Below are 13,953 nucleotides of genomic sequence, written 5' to 3' on the forward strand. Positions count from 1 at the left end.
GCCCGCGCACGGGTGCGGCGACAGAGGCGTGTCCTCGCTTCCCTCTCTCCCTGCTCTGGTGTCTGGTCGGACCGAACGGCTTGGGTGTGAGGTCGGGTCGGTCCGTGATGGCTGCTCGCCGACGCCGAGCGGCCAGCAACGGCCGGGATGGCACCGTGGCTTGGGGGAGTCCAGCGGCCACACGCCGCGACCGGGCCTCTTGTCCCTTGATGCGCGTGCAAGGGCGACGACGTGCCCGTCCTTGGCGATGTGCCAGTGCGTGCCGGACAGCGCAGCGGGCGCCTCTTGGGCGACGCCAACCTCCCGAGTCCAGCCAGACCCGGGGGCGCGTCTCGGCCACGAGACCGCGAGAAGCAAACACGCTCGTTTTCGTTGGGATCCTACGGTTCCCTACTACCCTATCTGAAGTTTGGAAGCGCCCTGCTGCTTGTGTTCGGGCGAGAAGCTGCCAGCATGCAATCTGCTGCTGGCCTGCTGCCTTATCGTTCACAAGAGACAAGTTTCGGAACTCATCAGACAGCTTCGATTATATGCCACAAAAACTATGCTTGTCTTTCACAACCTTTTTATTGTTTTGGCTAGATTTTACATCCATCTTACATTTTCCGTAACAGAATATTCTGTCAATTTCATCACCAAAGCGATGGAACAAGCATCTTTTATCATGTTCTAGTTCATTTTGAGAGCCAAAGTTGGCCAAAACTTAGGTTGTCATGTCGGTGGCCTAGATTTCTGACATGGTGTATGCGTTCATTTGACGATTTAAACCAATTTGTGCTCAAACAAAACAACTGCTTCTTTTGTGATCTCATGCCATTCGTACATTAAGCAAACAGAAGCAATAATACAACACACTGCTAAGTGTAACAATAAGCTACGAACTGAATAGAGCGCCAAAATTTCATCTGCAAGTGATCTTTCCTCTTGGAACGGAACACTCCACATGGATTTCAACAAATGCAAAATCGCAGGATGTTAAAGCCATGCGGACAAAATCAATATCACAGAAATATTACACTGAAACAATCATGCGGCCATCTACTTCAGTAATCTTGTCTCCTGCGGAAATGCCTGAGAATGAAACTGTCGGCATACATGGGGTACTTTTGTCGGATGAGACCTTTGACGCACTTCCAGAACGAAAAATCAACTCGCTCACCATCCTTCCTAACTATGAATAAACACCTTGAGTTTTCGAATTCCGGATGCAATCCTACCTGCAAAATGATACTAAACATTAGTTCCCAAACAAGTGAGATGACCAAGAAGGCAACACTAGCCAATACCATTCCATAAAATCAAGCAAAAACTGTCATTTAAATTTCAGAGCTACACTTTATTCAGAGCTAATCAGTCACTAGTATACCATATAAAAGTCAACCAACAAACTCTTCGAATTCCCTCCATAAAAAGATCCCTCCATCTATAATAGAAAAACTCAGGTATTTGTTGCCATCATGTGACTATATTGCCTTAAGTCCTTGACATATCACACATAGTTGACATACGCTGATCGAGAGTGCATGCTCAAAAGTCAAAATTCAACAGCAATAAGGAACATTGAGACGGTTGCGGTTTTTAATTTCTTAACTCTCCATTTATTAAAGATAATATCTAGCCTGATTTACTCTGTTCATGTTTAAGATAACATACCGTGATGTAGTCAATACCGCATCCAATTTTCTTCTCATATTGTGGATGGTACGGAAGCAACCTTTCCAGAATCGCTTTTTCATGTTCAGGACTCAATCGATCACCGCTTTCATACCTGCAACAATTTCTCGAAGTGAATTTTAATAAAATAATAAAGAACAATACACGATTGTAGCACATACTGCAAGTCACAACAACTAGTTCAAGAAGAAAGTTATAATTCCTGACGTTAAAGAAATAAATATAAATGAAATATAATTCAGCCTAACAAAGGCTACACAAAATGTTTTATCCTAAAGCTTTTCTAGTTAGTGCTGTTATAAGATTGGATCTTGCTGATTGTTGGATGACTGGAACCATATGGCATGCCCACTTAGGCTGGTACTATATAGAACTATCATAAAACAAATCAAGTGCTCACTTTCTGTGGTCCATTAGTCAGGAGGAACCATAATAACAAACAACATATGTTTCAAGTAGCAATGTAAATTTCTTGCTTTAGATATAATGATCATAATATACTATATTCCACATGGCAAGGCCATGATAAATTAATTGCATAGTAGAATGGACCAAATTTAACAGAACAGTTTCATGTTCTACACAATGCATTGAGGCTCATTTTTTATGAGAAACTTTGATAGAGTGAAATTAACTGATTTTTGCGAAGTTGCATTTTGTGCAGGATGAAAAAGAAACTAGAAAGCACCCATATGGCACAACACAAGTGGCATGGTCTCTTAGCAATCATCATGACCTAATCAGTTGGCTAAATCATTCCATTAGATGCAGCAAGTGGCTTGATATAATGTAATTGAGTGTTTGTGGAGATGATTTATAGCTGTTACCTGTTAGTAACTAGGAAGATCTCATGGTTTTCAGATAAATGGCAAGGATGGAGAAGAGGAAATGGTGGACCAAAATTAATGTGTATTTTATAGTTCCGATGCTTCCATGACAATTTGTGTTTCAGAAATTATCAGCACATAGCCAGTCACTACAGCCAATTGCCCAAATAACAAAAGAAGGTAATCAAGTAAGACCAGGTGATAAGAAATAGGATGTGCTAAGCGTAGAGATTGTGCGCTTATGAAGAATGGGAGATTAAGAGCCTATTTGGGACTGCTCCACTCAAAAAAAAAATAGCTCCGCTCCACCAACTCCACCTTGTTACAGCTCCACCTCACCAGCTCCAGAAAAATATGGAGTTGCTCAACATGTTTGGCTAACAGCATGACTCCAGCTCTAGAAATTGTAGCATTTGATGGGAATAGTCTCTCTTGCCCCTTGTTGTTGTATGTTCATTATTTTCTTTGTTTAGGCTTTTTTTTATTTTTTCCCACGTTGCTACAGTTATATATGTAATGTTTTTTTCACCGCTTTTAGTGGAGCTTACACCTATACAAAATAAACTAGTTTTCAAAAATATGTATGTGACAAGCTACTCACCAACAATGAAACAAGATATTGTGTATTAGTACTTTTTTTTTTGACTCTCTACACTTATCTTGAAATTTTAGTAAGTAATGGATCCTTGGCATTTCGTGGAATAATCCTGACGGGTACCTCCATTGGCTTGAACCGGCCTGACGCAGCGCTGCCATCTTTGGGCGTCTGCAGAGTTGCTCTTCCTAGCGCATCTCACCTTCTACGCCACTGCTCAAACGTGGAGCTCCTGCACGTAATCACCGCGCTAGGGGTGGCCGCATTGGGTGCCAAACCATGGGGGAGCCAAGGAGTAAGCGTAGTGGCTCGCGGAGGTGTGGTAGCATGCGCTGGATGACAGTATCAAGGGGAATCCACTCTATCTCGGTTTGCACAGCTGGCGGAGGCACAAGTCGGCGAGGGCAACTGGGCAAGGGCGGCAGCGGCAGGATGAGATGCGGCACGAGGGAGGCGAGAGAGAGGGGAAGGGACGACACAGTCGTTCTATTTTTTACTCACAAACCGGTAAGTTGAATTGTGTAAAAAGTGGCATGGTGGGTAATTATCCTACAACTCCTTGTGGATGTTTGAAACGTGATTTTCTGGAGCACCCCTTGAGGAGCACCAAAAAATCTTTGGAGTTGGCCCCTAGGTCCATGTTTTTTTTCTGGAGCTAGTTTTTGGAGTTGGAGGTGTATGGCTTGAAGATTTGGGAGTGGAGCTGAAAAATGTGGAGCGGAGCAGTCCCAAACAGGCACTAAAACTACTACTCCCACCATTCCAAATTGTAGGTCGTTTTGACTTTTCTAGGTTCATAGATATTATACACTATATCTAGATGCATAATAATATCTATGAACCTGAAAAAGCTAAAACGACCTACAATACAATTAGGAACGGAGGGAGTAGTTGCCTTCATCAATAGGAAATAGTTGTTCCTTCAGCACTAAGTCCAATTGGTCCAGTTGTGCCTTCATTAATAGGTGATAATCATTTGCATTGCAGTGCCACGCACGATGGCCGTACGCCATCAATTCGATGAATTGCTTTTGGCTCCGGGAGTACGTGGCGTAAAAATAATCACTATACAGAATTTAGGCTGAATGTAAAGCTTCGTGATGAATTATCGGTGCAAGTCGTCAAAGCAGAGGGTGAGGAGAGGAAAAGTTGCGTACTTGCCGGAGTGGAGGATCATCCGGACGAATCCAACGAGCGGCACGGTGTCCTCGAGGATAAGGTCCTCCCAGTCGACCCACTCCCTCTCCGGCGCCTTCCTCCTGCCCTGAATTCCTTCCTCCTCGGGCGCCTCCTCGTCCTCCACCAGGCCATCCAACGAAGAGCCCGCGTCGCTCTCCCTCTCCCTCTCCTCCTCCTCCGCCGACGTCGTCGTCGCCACATCTGGCCGCCGCAGGATGGCCGCCGGGTCGGCCGGCGCCGCGCCTTGCTCGCGAGCCCTCACCGCCGCCACCGCGCGGCCGTGCCCGCGCCCGCGCCCCCGGCCCAGGAGGACCAGCACGCAGGAGGTCGAGGCGAGGTGAGCGCAGTGGAGGATACGGGGGCGGGCCACGGCCGGCGCGGCCATGGCGTGCGCGCGCGGCGAGGGGAAGTGCATGTGGGCCGAGGGCGGCTGCGGTTCCGTGGGGGGCGGGTCCTGGCGTCACGGCATGGTACGGGCGCCGCGCGCCGTGTCACGGGCCCCGGCCTCCCGCGGCGGGGCGGGCGGCGGAGGTGGAGGGGGAAGGGGGTCGCGTGGCGGTGGCTCGTGGGGGGGTTTTGGGTTGCGCGGCGGGTGGGTGTGGCGCAAGCAGTGGCTGGGAAGTTAGCCGCGGTGCTGCATGGAGGAGTGGATAGGTCTGTGGCTCTGCTCGGTTGCCCCTTGCCCGGGACGGGGACGGGAACGGGAGTGAGCGGTGGCGAGGTCGCAGCGGCGAATGGAGAAGAGAAGGCGGTGAATTTCGCGAGAGATGTGCAGTACATTTCGGCCCAAAGACATCGTGCGAAAAACCAGCCTGTACACCCTTTTTGGGCCAAACTAATCTTTTTGGGCACAGGCATTTGTCAATCGACCGGGAAAAAGGCCCAGGCAGGATTACGACTTTCATCGGCCGGACGCGCGTGTCCGTCTAAAAAAACTGCTGCTCCGGCAGACAGGCACAGCCTCGCATCTCATTAGCTCTGTCCGTCTAATCATGAAAGTTGGGCCCTCGATGACGCGTAGGTCTGGAGCCTTCATCGACGGTTCGACACAGACCGACAGACGCAGGGTACTGTACCACAACCTGAACTCGAAACCAATCCCATGAGAATCTCTCTGTTCACCCTGTGCGTGCAATGATCAGCCCAGGGATTAACAAACCCTACCAGTACTGACAAAACGAAGCATCACGGTACGAGACGATGGTTGGATCATGGATCGGTCTGCGTCGGCCGACCGACAGTCATCGCCACTTGAGACCATAAACCCTTTAAGCAATCAGGCACTAATGCGCAGCATTGTGGCCAATTGGCCATAACAGGAGAGCACTCTGGAACGGACGGGCCTCCAGCGCGGCCGCGCGGGCCATCCTTCCTGCCTGCCCCGTGCGCGGCGGGCAGCGTGCGACCCGTACCGTGGCCAGGTTTTCCGGCGTCCGCGCCGCCCCAACCGCCAGCAGCAGCCAGCTGATCCGGGATGAACACCAACCCGGCGGCCGCCGGCAACCACCGGGTCGTGCTGTGCTGTGGGTCCGACCAGTTTAAATCCATGGGCAGGTGATCGATCGACCGCCTACGTTCTACGGCAGATCGATGCTGTCTCCACAGTAACCTTCAGATTTTCAGATGATGTGCCGGCCGTCACCGTCGCCGTCGCGTTCACGTCGGTGACGACGATACACGTAGCAAAATTCGCATTCCCATCCCATCACCGGACCAAAGCTCCTGTGAATTGTGATGTCTGCATGCGAAATCTCTTGACGGGGAGAGCCCGATAGAAAGAACGAGCCGCCCATGAATCTTTCTCTTCTCCTCGCGTTGCGGCCCTTGACCCGCCGGCGATTGATTCCGTCCATCGAGCGTGCGCCAAACAAAGGTGACCTCAGACGGCAACGAATGGGGGGATATCATCTTTTGCCCGAAGGCACGCGCGCGGGAATGAGGAAGCTTTTGGCACGTCAGCGATCGATCAGCTAGCGCTGCAAAAGGTTGGGGTGGGCGGGGCCGGCCGCCGCCGCCGATTCTTTTTTCTGGCCTTCCACGTCGGAGACGGTGTGGAAGGGCCCCCGATCGTGGTGGCCGTCCACGCACTCACCTTCATGGCTGCATACGATACAATATACAACTGCATCAGATAGAGAGATCACTAGTGTGCTGCTGAAGTCATGTTTCTCCATTGCTACTGTCTTTAAAAAAATCCCATTGATAATCTCTCTCCGGGAGAGTCATGGTGGTGTGAGCGCAGGGAAGGCAACCTCTCGGTACCTTTCCCATTGGCATTGCTGCACGGCACTGGCATAAGAATTGACGATGCATTGCGTCCTGCATCATTGACATGTTCAAACATGCAGGTGGAGGTAGGCCGTAGGCGACTTGGGCTTTGGAGATTTTGACATGTTCAAGCGTTCAGGTCTTGATTGTCTATACGTTCGCCAAAGGAAAAAAAAAAGGGGGTCTTACTAAGATTGTGCCCGTTCCGGCTGGGCGCTGGAGAATTAGCGAGGTGCGTAGTGATAAATCCGGCCCTAATGCATTGACCATTGACGGGCAACGCATCCTTTTTCCGTGTCAGTTCCGCAACCTAGTCAAGTCTTCTGCATCCTGTTTCCGTAAGGCGATGTCGTTGTCCCGTTCCGTATATCTGTCAGAGTCTGCCTTCTTCCAGGAAGATCTGTTATCGTTTCAGGGGAGACGATGAAGACACCTGACGCATTCACTTGTAAAGAAAAAACAATTGCCTTTTTTTTTCGCAAGCTAATTTGCAACAGGTCATCTTGCCACTAGATGGAACTAATAACTAATCTATACTTTGTAAACAGAATAAGATTCTTCTAGAGGAGTTTGAATTAATAAACAGATAAAATCTAGAGCATCTCAGACTCATAATTCAACATATATCCCCAGTAACGGATTATTTAATTTCACAGGCAAAAGCAATCTTTTCTACTGGTTCAGACTGCTAAACCTTCAAGCAATCAGGAAAATACATGTGGACTTGACTGTATATATCTGCAGGGCAGATGGTAGTTCATCTAGACCTAACAACCTCCCAACAGGAAAATAATGATAAGAGCATATGCGTATCTTGGCCTGCCAATGCCATGGGATCGTATTGCTAATTAACACCCACCATTATATTAGACAACGCAATTATTGAAACGTGACGTTGTCGTTCTCATTATATCGCCTTTGATATCGAGCTGCTGGCTGCTTGCTTGGGCAAGGAAACGACGATCGAGCAACAAGACAAGTTGCTAATAGATTTTTATTCATATGTATTGCGCACCAATATACAATAATTTTTTTTATATAGCTTGTTGGAAGTCCATGATGTAAAGGAGTTGGAGACAGTCTTTCCCTGAAGTTAATCGTACAAAATCAAAATCACCATAGAAATTAATTGGTTCCGATCAGATTGTTTTTTGTTTTTTGTTTTTTTGGAGAGGCGATCAGATTGTATTGTATCACGACGGTCGACAGAATCTCGTAATTTGACATAAACATTTTGATCTACCTAGATTGCTGTGAGACACGGGATATTGCTCCTGGTCTGACTTTTTGAAGTATATGCTTATCTTTACCATGGGACTTGCATGGTACTTACAACTCTGATGGATTTCCATTGCTTTTCTGAAGAAGAATTCCTGGAGAGAGTTCCGTTGCTTAGTGCCCATGTTAACCGTCTGGAAGGCTGGGAACTCAAGCAAGCGAGCGAGGCAAGGCATGGCGTGCAATTGATGGCATGTCATTGTCCACGGCACGCTACACAGATCTGATTCACCGATCTACTTCAGGCAAGTTTCGCTTCAGCCTTCAACACTGCACAGCGACATGCCTTGTCTTTCGCAAGCTTTACTTCCAAATCTTGCTGATCGCTTCGTGCGTACTGCTCCAAATAAAAAGATTTTTTTTATTTACTAGGAACGACGCAGAAGTGAGAGAGCTTGAAATTAAGGAACGCATCATTAGCTGATGCGAATCATCGGCGGCGTCGATCAGTCGTAACCCGTGAACGATACTAACTGTGATTCGCAAGCCATGAATCTGGGCGTGTGCAGATACTTTGTCATGCGGTCTGAATCCAACTCCGATCATTTGCCCTCGATCGAAAATCTTCACCGGAAGCCATCACCATCCGCGTGTGTGTGTGTGGTGAATAATCTGGGGATCGACCCGCAGATATTTGTGTGTGATCTTGTCGAGAGATCGCGATTGATGGCGATGCGCGATAACAAGACGATTTAGGTAATCATCATGCGAAGCCTCGGTTGATTGATCGATCCACCTCCACTGAGAACAACTGCAAGCGAGAGAAGCCTCAGCGCGCCTCACATTTTTAGAAAATGGAAATACATCCGGCCTCTGTTAAAAACACACGCAGCCAAGTTCTTACATGTTCTTTAGCTCAACAGCTGATCGTTAAAAAACAAATAAAAAGATGAAGAGTACATAAAAAGAGAATAATTATAAGCAATGTCTAATATTGCTTATCCATCCAGGCTTGACGAAAATCCAAAGCCTCAATTGCTGTGCTTGTCAAACAAACGGTCTCACTTATATCCTCACGCCACGTTAATAAATCGCAGCCAATACATTTCCCTAAAGGTAACCTCAAAGCGACATAGGAAGATCACCCACGAGCAGCCGAGGAACAACAGAGAATGCCGAAACACCAGATGGAGCTCCACGACAACGTCTTCATGAAGAACATGGCGCCAATAGCGCCATATCGTCGGCCCAAGTATTTGGCTAAGTTTACACCCGAAGAATCAAAATATAACCATGTGAGGAGGTGCAAACAAGTCGCCCCTAAGGAGGTAGTGGTATCCGCAGACGTCACAGTGCTTTCACCTTGTCCTCCACCACGCCATGCCAGCAGCAGCCTAAGCAAAAAGTATGAAAAGTACCTCACCGAGCTACTAATGGTGTCGAGCACCCCTGCGACTGCAGACTATCATTATCGAGAGCCATCCGTTGCCGTCGCGACTCACACTCACCACGCAAGGGTAGGGGGTCGGTCACGGCAAGGCCTAGATTCGTGTCAAGGCCGACACTGTGCTATGTCTACCATGATGCCGCCCTGTCGCACATCTGATGATTGATGAGGATCCGGGCACAGAGTGCTCGAACCCATACACTAGCAGGATCGACATATCCATGTGTAGATCCGGAAGGAATCACAGGATCCGACATCGAATATACCAGATTAGATCGCCGGAGGCTTATCACCAAGAGCGCCGCCGCAAATCCACGGCAACAACTGAACTCAGGGATGCGAGGGGAGGGCGCTACGGCGCGGCTGCTTGGGCGCCGCCCAAGTCGCACATGACAAGGCACTGCCATGCGCCGCCAATGCCGCAGCGCCGTCAACGCAGCCCAAATCTGACCGGGACTCATCCCGAGCCGGGACGGAAATGCATCCCCATTGGGCCTCCGTGGCCATGCCCCCGCCACCGCTGGGCTGCTGCTCGCCCGCCGCCGCTGTAGCCACGTCACTCCGCTACAGCGCCACCATAACCGCTGCACCCATCCCCTGCGCAGATCCAGGTGCGAGCCATCAGATTCAGTTTATTTGCCTCGCCGCCGCCATCCTGGCGCTCTAACGGCGGCACGGCTGGGAAGACGCGGTGGGAGGGGGGAGGTGGCGGTGCGATTTGGTCGGTCGCCGCTCCGAGTCACCCGCGCAGGGAGCTCAGCGCGCCTCACGTGATCACGGAGCCTCCGGAAAAAAGCAAGCTGCACTTCACCTTCTCCACTGTCATGTAGTACCGGTAGCAGTTACGGCGCGTCGTTGTCGTCGCCTTTCCGCTCGCGAACTGCTCCATCAATTCCTGCTGCGCCCAATGGGCAAAATTTAAATTTGCTTGGAATTCATGCTCCCGTCGTGGCATATTGTCAATGGCACTGGACCACAAGTGAAACGTTACCATGAGGTTGTTGAATCTTGCATGTTTCTAATCGACGCATATCTCTTTTCACATTTCACAACCAAAAAGAGTCACTAGAGTCCTGTGAACCAAAAACTCAAGAACGTGCAGCTGATTCAAAAAAATGTGCCATTTATAACCGAAATAAGTGTGGAGTGCAAAATTCCTGGGCGTCCTTTTCTCGCTCTCGATCGCCAGCGTCCCCCGTGACCGAAATCAATGCCCCATAATTACCCTGCCTTACCTTCCAATTCGAAAAATCCACCGTTCGATCCCCATGTACCTGGCGTACAGGGCGCGGTTATACGTCGCCGTAGGTAATAAATTTGCGTTTGTCTCCCGCTTTACGATGCGTGCAATTATCATGCAAGAGTTTAGCGGAGAGAGCACGCATGCATGTAAAAAAGATAAAAATGATAACCTAACCCACATGCATGCAAATCTAACTCCTAAATCGAACACCCAAATTAAATTTTAGTTACATCGTTATGTTTATTACGACAAGATCTTCAAAATATGACCCCACTTAATTATGTTTGGATATATTTTTTAAAAAATATTTTTTTAACATATGGATTAATTAGTTCTAACTAATGCGAACAAAAATTGACACCACGAACAAATTACTATTTCCTGCGAATAAAAAATTAAATACGACGAAAAAAAGTACGATGCGAATAAAAATATTGAACATCACGAACATTTGATTGTGTGGGATAAAAAAGTTGAACCATCGTGAATAAATATTTCCACATCATCAAACAACTTAATCTACAAAATCAAACAAATAATTTAGAATAAATCAATCTAAAAATCTAATCACATGCAAACTAGTTATTATTACAAATGAATAATTAAGTTTATATGGTGACCAAATATTATAACATCATGAATAAATTATTTTTACTGTTTAACAATTCAGTACATAAAGCGACCAAATATTATAACATCACGAATAAATTATTTTTACCATCGAACAATTCAATGCATAAAGCGAACAAATATTATAACATTAAGAACAAATAAGTCTATAAATGTGAACAAAATGCATAAACATATGAATAAATAATTTTATATGGCAAACAGTTACATCCACATCACAAATAAATTATTTTGGTACAAGAATAAAAATAAAAATGAAATACAAAAAGAAAATATAAATATAAATTAATAAATAAGAAATATAAGGGTGAAAAATTAAAAATAAAATAAATATAATTTTGTATGTCACTTTTATTTGCATTATACTATTATTGGTACATCTCTTTTATTTGCATCATACAACCTTTCTATTTATAATAGTCACCCTTGTTTAATATTTTATTCGCTGCTTATAACCATTTGTTCACCATGCTATTTTTTGTGCATGAGACAATTATTTATTTTAGGTATTCAAGTATTTATTTGCTATAATCAAAATTAATATTGAGTATTATAAAAATATTTTTTAAAATATTTCATCGAAACATAATCAAGTGATGTTTTATTTTGAAGATCTTGATGTAAAAAACTCATTGGTAGAATCAAAATTTAATTTATAATTTGTTCAGGTTGAAATTTACTTTGCATAGGGATAATATCATCAATTTTTTTTAAAATTTTATATAAATATTTTTATTTTTTCAACACAAAAACTGCCGCATAGAGGTTTTAATTTGATGAGTGGCTACATCATGTAAGTTTTCACTAATCGTAACACTGCGCAAGACTGTTATCTCGGATCAATAATGTGTTTTTTTCTTATCATGAACAGAAACCCAATCTGTCGACCCATAGGACAAGATGGGAAGCATGTTGATGATGTGGGTTCTCTTGAGCTGTTTTCCTTCAGTTGTGCAGCTGTGGGAAGGGAGATCGAGAAATGGCAAGCCCGCTAAAGACAGATAATTGGCGCCGCCCGAAATTTAATTTGATGTAAAAAACTTTGCATGCATGCACTACCATAGTACCACCGTTGGGAAAACCTAAGCGACAGATGGAGAATGCGTCGCGTACGCGACTTATGGTCGCGGCGGACAGGGCAGGTACCGCCGCTATATATACGCGCTCCTTACGTCGGCAGACGTCACGCAGGTGACCGCGCCCGCCCGCCCGCATCCGCTAGCCGGCGCTCAGTCGCGAGGGAGGATAAAAATCCGCCGCGTCCGCCTCCACCCACCGCGAAGCTCGCTTCTCCGAATCCCCCCTTCGCCTTGCGAGGGGGCGGAGGGGGTGTACACAGCCACCGGCCATGGAGAAGGCGGGGCGCCACCACCAGATCATGGCCGGCGGCGGCGGCGGCGGGATGAAGAAGGTGGGGCCGGCCGCGGCGCCCGCGATGGGGCTGCAGAAGCAGAACTCGTGGTCGCCCGACATCGAGCGCGACGAGGCGTGGGAGCGGCGGCGCCGCGGGATGCGCCGCGGGGGATCGGCGCTGCGGCGCGTGCGGAGCGTCACGGACGACGACCTCGACGAGCTCCGCGGCTGCATCGATCTGGGGTTCGGCTTCGAGCCGCCCGCCGCCCGGACCGGTTGCCCGGCGTGCGGCGGAGCCGGGAGGAGCCGGCTCCTCGAGACGCTCCCCGCGCTCGACCTCTACTACGCCGTCCACGGCGGCGGTGGCGGCGGCGCGGAGGGGTGCTCGTGCGGCGCCGCGTCGGAGGTGTCTTCCGAGGAGTCGCCGCTCGGGAGCCCCATGTCCATACTCGCTCCAGGTAATGCCTCCATCCTCCTCCATCGTGCTCGCATCCAATCCGATAGCACAGTACTTTTCCTGTGCCATGTGAGGCTGTTGTAGGGTGGGTAATTTGGTGGCGCTACCGTACATCGATTCATGCGCGATCAGAATTTCGGTTCTCTAATTTCTAGTCCACGAGGCCCGACGTGATTGGATCATTAGAGTTTCGTTTCGATCTCTGACCCCGTTCGTTCATGCAGGCGACACGCCGGAGACGGTGAAGATGCGGCTGAAGCAGTGGGCGCAGGTGGTGGCGCTATCCATGCTGACCCGCCACTGAACAACTCATGGACGGCCATGCCGTCGCCGCCGCTAGCTTGCATTGGGAGGAGAGAGAGAGAAAAAAATCATTCGAGATGCAGAAGAAAGGAATCCCCGCCAGCCTCGGATCAGAAAAAGGAGGAGAAGAAAAGAATTTCTGTTACTAGGGTTTGGTGGGCCGCCGCCTTCCACCCTATCCTATCTTGGACGCCTTGCTAATCAACTTTCTTTCACCGTGATGATGATTCCGTTTCCGTTCATGCTAAGATAAAAATTACGCTTAATTACTTTGGTTAATCCCCCTGCTTCCCCTAATGCATAGTGTTTTCTCATCTGTATGTACATGATTTCTTTCAAGAGGTAGATTAATTTAATTTTCTTCTCGAATAAGTGCTCTTGCCGGCTTGGACCCTGATTATTATTGGTGAATAACTGAATACGCACCTGTCTGTGAAACCGAATGGCTCACAGATCCTTTGTCACTTCCTGTACTTCTGGCCATTTGATGGAATCTGTCAATCCAGTCTGCAGATCAAAAACAGCAGGGATGGAAAGAAATTCCGTGTGGTTGGATCGGTTGGGAAAACTGCCTGGTTGTTGATGCAGCTGCCGCGTCCCCGTGCTGCGCGTTGCAGAGAATTGTTTCTTACGGGTGGGAGGGCAAGGCTGTGCGTCTGGACGAGTGGGAAAAGAGGGAAGGGCGCCTGGAGTTTGGCTGTCCCTTTCCGTCGTTTCGGCTCGGCGAGCTGTCTCTAGCTGTTGCGGCCCTCGTTCCCT

The 13,953-nt window shown here is 47.9% G+C and overlaps 2 protein-coding genes across 2 annotated transcripts; one reads left to right on the forward strand and one right to left on the reverse strand.

Annotated features, from left to right (window-relative positions):
* Positions 1 to 899: 899 nt before the first annotated feature.
* LOC117839311 (protein DCL, chloroplastic) lies at positions 900 to 4,963 on the reverse strand. The gene is made up of 3 exons (XM_034719617.2): positions 4,254 to 4,963; positions 1,654 to 1,768; positions 900 to 1,217 (listed from the first exon to the last, which is right to left on the reverse strand). Exons 1-3 carry the CDS (start codon positions 4,688 to 4,690, stop codon positions 1,044 to 1,046), a joined length of 726 nt encoding a protein of 241 aa, XP_034575508.1. The 5' UTR covers positions 4,691 to 4,963; the 3' UTR covers positions 900 to 1,043.
* A 7,294-nt stretch (positions 4,964 to 12,257) lies between these two features.
* Positions 12,258 to 13,566, forward strand: LOC117839331 (uncharacterized). Its single transcript, XM_034719637.2, has 2 exons — positions 12,258 to 12,892; positions 13,116 to 13,566. The coding sequence occupies exons 1-2, from the start codon at positions 12,430 to 12,432 to the stop codon at positions 13,193 to 13,195; spliced, it is 543 nt and encodes a 180-aa protein (XP_034575528.1). The 5' UTR covers positions 12,258 to 12,429; the 3' UTR covers positions 13,196 to 13,566.
* Positions 13,567 to 13,953: the final 387 nt, after the last annotated feature.

The sequence above is a fragment of the Setaria viridis genome, chromosome 1 (assembly GCF_005286985.2).
Source record: "Setaria viridis chromosome 1, Setaria_viridis_v4.0, whole genome shotgun sequence".
NCBI lineage: Eukaryota > Viridiplantae > Streptophyta > Magnoliopsida > Poales > Poaceae > Setaria > Setaria viridis.

Bases quoted from the DNA above. Each gene is read 5' to 3' on its own strand.
- LOC117839311 (XM_034719617.2), bottom strand. From the start codon at position 4,690: ATGCACTTCCCCTCGCCGCGCGCGCACGCCATGGCCGCGCCGGCCGTG. The intron at 1,769-4,253 runs GTACGCAACTTT...AAATTGTTGCAG, and splicing joins ATGATCCTCCACTCCGGCAA to GTATGAAAGCGGTGATCGAT. The intron at 1,218-1,653 runs GTATGTTATCTT...ATCATTTTGCAG, and splicing joins GCGGTATTGACTACATCACG to GTAGGATTGCATCCGGAATT.
- LOC117839331 (XM_034719637.2), top strand. From the start codon at position 12,430: ATGGAGAAGGCGGGGCGCCACCACCAGATCATGGCCGGCGGCGGCGGC. The intron at 12,893-13,115 runs GTAATGCCTCCA...TCGTTCATGCAG, and splicing joins CATGTCCATACTCGCTCCAG to GCGACACGCCGGAGACGGTG.